Consider the following 6,000-nt stretch of genomic DNA (forward strand, 5'->3'; position numbering starts at 1 on the left):
ATAAACATTGAAACAAAATATATGCTCGTCTATTCAAAGACATAGATGAGTTTGTAAAATTAAAGACGATGTGATTTGATGTCGTCATAAACTTAATGTGCTTTTGAAGTGGATATTTATCATCTGCTCTCTCAAATCTCTATACCATTTGAGGTAGGATATCTCTTAATTAAATAAATTTTGATAAAAAATTATGTGAAACGTTCTCATGCGTTGTATTTTGTGAGATAAATATCTTATTTGGGTCATCCATGAAAAATTATTACTTTTTATACGAAAAATATTATTTTTATTATGAATATCGATATGATTGATCTATCTCACATAAAAAAATTCTTGAGACAAACTGGGTTACCACCATCATTGTTTGAGCCTTTAAAAAGAGAATACATGCTCGCCATTTGTTAATCTATCTATCTCTTCAGTGGGCCCACACGCTTAAATTCTAGCTGCCTTCTTTGCCACTTCTATTTCATATATAATATAATATAATTTGAAGAATATAATTCGGCCAAAAGGGTAGAAAAACAATTCTTTCCTTTTTTGATAAATTTTTTAAAATATTTACATATTTTTTCGGCTTAATTTTCTATACCAGCGAGGATATTTTTACATATATTATATATATTTAGTACGGATAAGTTCGCCGGCGATGCCTACGCCGGTGAGCGTAGCACGCCAATGCTTAGCGGAGGAGGCTGCGGCTACTTTAGATGACGCCGTCGCGGTGGCTAAGCGACGGAGCCATGCGCAGACCACGTCGTTACATGCTATCTCTGCTCTACTAGCTCTACCATCCTCGAGTCTCCGGGCAGTATGTACACGCGCCAGGAGCAGCGAGTGCTCGCCACACCTTCATATCCGGGCTCTCGAACTCTGTGTTGGAGTGGCCCTCGACAAGGTTTCAGCTTGTAAATCTTCCGGGGAGGATCCGCCAGTTTCGAATTCTTTAATGGCTGCGATCAAGAGATCCCAAGCCAATCAGAGACGGCACCCCGATACGTTCCATCTGTATCAGCAGCAAGTGAATTTGAATTCTTCGACTCAGACATCGATTTGTGTTGTGAAAGTTGAATTGAGGCATTTTATAGTCTCCATTTTGGATGATCCGATAGTTAGTAGGGTTTTCTCTGACGCTGGTTTTCGAACCAACGAGCTAAAATTGGCCATTATAAACCCGCTCACCATGTCGAGATTTCCGACTATTCCTCGCTGCCCGCCTGTATTTCAGTGGGGTTTGAGCGATTTAGAATCAAAAGATATCAGCCCTAATTTTCTATTGTACAAGACTGCTACATATATCGGTGACGAGAATTCACAACGAGTTGGGGAAATTATTGCGAAGGCAAATAAGAGAAATCCGCTAATGATTGGTGTTTGTGCTAAATATGCGTTAAGGAACTTCATAGAAGGTTTGAAGAAGGGTGAAACGGGATTTTTACCCAAAGAAATTGATGGGCTGAGCTTGATCTCAGTTGACCATGAGTTTTCTAAGTTTATCAATAAAGATTTAAGTGAAGAAATGATGGAATTGAAGTTTAAAGAGGTGGGTGACATGACTGATAATTGCCATGGAACCGGGATTATTGTGAACTGTGGGGATCTTAAGCCTTTTGTGGATGCTGTATCTGTAAATTCTGTGAATTTTTTGATTTCCCAGCTGAAAAGTTTATTGAGCTGCTCAAATGGGAAATTGTGGTTGATTGGTTTCTTGGCAGACGACAATGATTATAAAAAACTACTCCAGCGGTTTCCTTGTATTGACATAGACTTGGATCTGCATCTCCTGCCCATTACTTCTTCCAAGCCTTCCGCAAGTGGAGGAAATAGTTTTAAATCAAGGTTTGTGTCACTTTGTTTCTTTAAACACATGTTCAAAGCTTGTCACACTTCAAGATATCAATGCGTTTCGTGAACTTCAACCACTATAAACACTCCAGGGAAGGCAGCAATTGGTCAATAAGGGACCTAGGGCTAAAACTATGATTGGGAAAAGTCACTTTTGTGATCAGAAACCGAGAAAATAAAGATCTTCCTGCTTAAATGGACGAGTAGTGCGTGTAAAGATAAATTTAATCAGCGTGTATCATATTTTTTTATTGGTTGGTTAGGAGTTTAACTGTTTACACTAGATTAGCATTTGTTCCTGATAGTAAAATTGGTCAGGATTTGCTCTCTTATTCTTCGGCATATGTGTGAGATAGGCAAAAGACAATCAAATGTGCTTTGAAATGATATTTTTCACGGGTGATATATCAGTTGAATTAGTGATCTTTCTGGTCGCATTCAGAACATAAATTTGACTGGTAAATTTTGAACTCAAATTATTTGACTAGTGCATCTTCTGGATTTGATCAGCCATTTTTACCTTTTCTTTCTAATTATAAAGTAAATGACTTGTTTTTGCCATTTTTTCCCAGTTTCAGAGGATTGCTTAAATTTCCTCGGGCTCCATATTATGTTTCTGCTGCATTAGTGTTTCATTACCTTCTCACTATTCATCTACACATTTTTACGTCCGGCTCATCGTGTTAATTTTCGAACGTATGCTGCAGTTTGATGGGGTCATTTATTCCATTTGGTGGATTCTTTCCCATGCCATTGGAACGAGAAACTCGAGGCTCGCATTTAACTCAAGCCGAAAGCCTTTGCAACTTATGCGATGAAAAGTATGAGCAAGAAGTTTCTGTTCTGAAGGGAACACCCATTGATGCAGATTATCACTCAACTACTCTATCTTCTTGGTTGCCAAAGGTTGAATGTGAGACGAGCAAGAGATCAGATACAGTAGAGGTTTGTCTTCCATGAAATTTAGACTCTTTTTTTTTCAAGTTCATACAAGTCAAAAACGAATTCAGAGTTCAGACTATGTTTATGAGTTGATACTAGCTTTTTTAAACACGTCTCTGTCATTTCAGTGCAGGCCCAAGATGACAAATCTCTATTGGAGTTTAGAGTTATGGCTTTGCATAGAAAATGGAATGACATCTGCCAGCAGCTTCATCGCACTTGTACATCTCAAGATACTATTTCTGAAGCCAAGTTACAAACTTCTAGTATTCCACTGTCTCATAATGTTCCTACCAGGAAAGACAGTTTCCAGGTCGGTTCAGTATTAAGTAGAAGCAGACTCACTAATCTAAGTCCTGTCATGCCTTCAGGATTGATAAACGGCTCTTCCTCGAAGCCAAAACTTTCTAATCCCAATGCACTGGAATCTGGTGCGAATGTACTAGTTGAACTACCAGTACAAAGCGTGGAGATGGATGATCTTCCAAACCATTCCCGTTCTCAGCAACAGATGACCATACCTGCCTCTGTTATTTCTTTGACCACCGATTTGGGGCTTGGAACACTTTATACTTCTAATAGAGAATTTAGAAGTGGACCCAACTTGCAAGAGCATAGTTTCTATGAATTGCAAAGAACCCCAGAGAATAACCATAGTCAAGCAAAGCAAATGTATACAAAAGACCTTGAATACCCTTGGAAAAATCTATCTGAAAAGTTTTGCTGGCAGTTTGAAGCCATTCAAACTATTGGTCGAACTTTATTCTGTTGTAGAGATGGAGATTCACGGCATCAATGTCCAAAAAAGGGAAATCATTGGCTCAGCTTTCTGGGACCTGATAAAGTGGCTAAGAGAAAAATAGCCACCACACTTGCCGAGGTAGTTTTCGGTGGATTGGAACACTTTCTATCTTTGGATCTGAGCTCTCAGGATCCGGCTAGCCTCCCTAACCCTAGCTCAATTTTTTATAGTTGTGATTCAACATATCACCACATGAAGTCTGATAGGCAAATGATAGTTGATTGCCTTGCTGATGAGTTAAGCAAGCGTCCTTTTTCTGTTATACTTCTTGAAAACATAGAAAAGGCAGATTTCTTGGTCCAGAATAGTTTATTTCAAGCTGTTAAAACTGGAAAATTTTCGGATTCCCATGGTAGAGATGTCACTATCAACCACGTTATCTTTGTCGTTGCTTCAAGGGCCGTAAAAGCTGGTGAAGATGATCTTATTTTCAGCCAGGCGGTATCTGAATTTTCTGAAGAAAATATATTACAGGCCAGAAATTTGCAAATGCAAATTTTGATTGGATCTGTCCATGGAAATATCAATAGTGCGACAAGTGTTTCAGTTACTCCGAGCAATGGTATGCATAAACGTAAATTGACGAATCCCGTGTCTACCAAGTCTGTGAGATCGAAACGCTCATGCCTTTCAAGATCCATTATTGATTTAAATTTACCGGTCGAGGATACGGAAGAGGAATTTGATATTTGTAGAAGCGACGCTGATAGTGGTAACTCGGAAAGTTCGGAAGTATGGTTTGAAGAATTGCTTATCCATGTTGATGAAAACGTGGTCTTCAAACCATTTGACTTTGATTCTCTTGCACATAAAATCTTGAAGGACATTGATGTAGGATTACGGAGAACAGTTGGAACCAAGATTTTACTGGAAATTGATCAAGAAGTGATGGTTCAAATACTTGCAGCAGCTTGGTTAATGGAGAGGGGAAACGCTTTGGAAGATTGGATTGAACAAGTTCTTTTCCCGAGCATAAAGAAAGCACGACAAAGGTACAACGACTCTTCAGATTTTGTATTTAAATTAGTTGCATGTGATGGCCTTGTTGTGGAAGAGCAAGCTCCTGGAGTGTGCCTTCCTGCAAGAGTGATAGTGAACTGATGTTTTTCGGATACGTGTTTTGTAATGTATGCATAATGTTTTCAATTCTCGAGTATATGTATTCGAGATAAGTTATCTTTGATATTAATGGTGTCAGGTTAAAACATACTAGACCTCAATGGTTTTGTTGACTAGTTTTCGTCTTTTCGAGCCTTGTACTCACCTCTTTCACTCGGTTTTGGCTCTCTTACAAGGTCGATAGTGATAGTAATATTTCACACACCATAGTCGATCCCACTATGAATCGAACCGGGAATGGCTACCATAGATCGCAGTGGCATAAGATCTGCTGCACGAAAGGGGTATAGTTATTGTTAGATCATGAAGCACAATCTGGCTACCATAGATCGCAGTGGCACAAGATCTGCTGCAATATTAACAACCTCATTTAACACCAAATGTATGTGGTATCTAATCTTTGGAAGAAGCTTATCAGTTAATGACATTGTACGCCCTTCACCCACAATGTCTTTTCATTCTTCATCGCCAGTAGAATTAATAACCCGAACTACTGGAGAAATTTATTGCATTTATATGCTTATTTACTTGCAGATGATACAAAACTTCTCTTTTAATGGCACTACATTATGGTTATGTCTCCAAATAGGATACAAAATAACATCATATCGGAATAAACTCTCAAGTGCAGTGGTGCTAAGTTTTTATTTGTAATGAATTCCGTTCTTGTAGTAAGAGTTATTTGCTGCTATTTAAACTGAATCAAATGTAGCATTTAAAAAATACCCTCTGACTTATTATTAATAAAGATATGAATAAAATAGGTTAGTTATGATCTTTTGGCTTGCCCAATGGGCGAAGGAGTATTTAATTTTTTTGACATAATTTAGGCGGGTCTTGCGTAGTGAAGCGTAACATCTATTTTTGTAGTTTTTTTTATTCTTTTTTTTTAAATAAAAAATGTGACCAAATCTACGTTCCTATTGTTCGTTTTAAATTATTAAAATTAATAACAATTAATTTAAAATTTAAAATTAAAACATTTAAACAATATAAATTAAAAAAAAAAAAAGTGAATGAGATGATTTGGCCTTTGTAGTCAATGACCAAAATCATTTGTCTTTGAAAATAAAATTTAAAAAATTAGAAAAATCATAAAAAATTTAAAATGGGGAAAAAATTGCATAGAAATCTTTAAAGGCTAAAACCACTATGAGTGGGTTTCATGTGAGACCGTCTCACGGATCATAATCTGTGAGACGGGTCAACCCTACTCATATTCACAATAGAAAGTAATATTCTTAGCATAAAAAGTAATACTTTTTAATTGGGTCACCCAAATAAGAGAT

The 6,000-nt window shown here is 37.3% G+C and overlaps 1 protein-coding gene across 1 annotated transcript; it reads left to right on the top strand.

Moving 5' to 3' along the window:
- Positions 1-496: 496 nt before the first annotated feature.
- LOC140810952 (protein SMAX1-LIKE 6-like) lies at positions 497-4,797 on the top strand. The gene is made up of 3 exons (XM_073168881.1): positions 497-1,842; positions 2,556-2,793; positions 2,924-4,797. Exons 1-3 carry the CDS (start codon positions 653-655, stop codon positions 4,691-4,693), a joined length of 3,198 nt encoding a protein of 1,065 aa, XP_073024982.1. The 5' UTR covers positions 497-652; the 3' UTR covers positions 4,694-4,797.
- Positions 4,798-6,000: the final 1,203 nt, after the last annotated feature.

Source organism: Primulina eburnea, chromosome 13 (genome assembly GCF_022965805.1).
Source record: "Primulina eburnea isolate SZY01 chromosome 13, ASM2296580v1, whole genome shotgun sequence".
Lineage (NCBI taxonomy): Eukaryota > Viridiplantae > Streptophyta > Magnoliopsida > Lamiales > Gesneriaceae > Primulina > Primulina eburnea.

Excerpts from the sequence above, each read along its gene's own strand:
- LOC140810952 (XM_073168881.1), top strand. The coding sequence starts at position 653 with ATGCCTACGCCGGTGAGCGTAGCACGCCAATGCTTAGCGGAGGAGGCT. Across the intron at positions 1,843-2,555 it reads GGAAATAGTTTTAAATCAAG|TTTGATGGGGTCATTTATTC; the intron begins GTTTGTGTCACT and ends CGTATGCTGCAG. Across the intron at positions 2,794-2,923 it reads AGAGATCAGATACAGTAGAG|GCCCAAGATGACAAATCTCT; the intron begins GTTTGTCTTCCA and ends ATTTCAGTGCAG.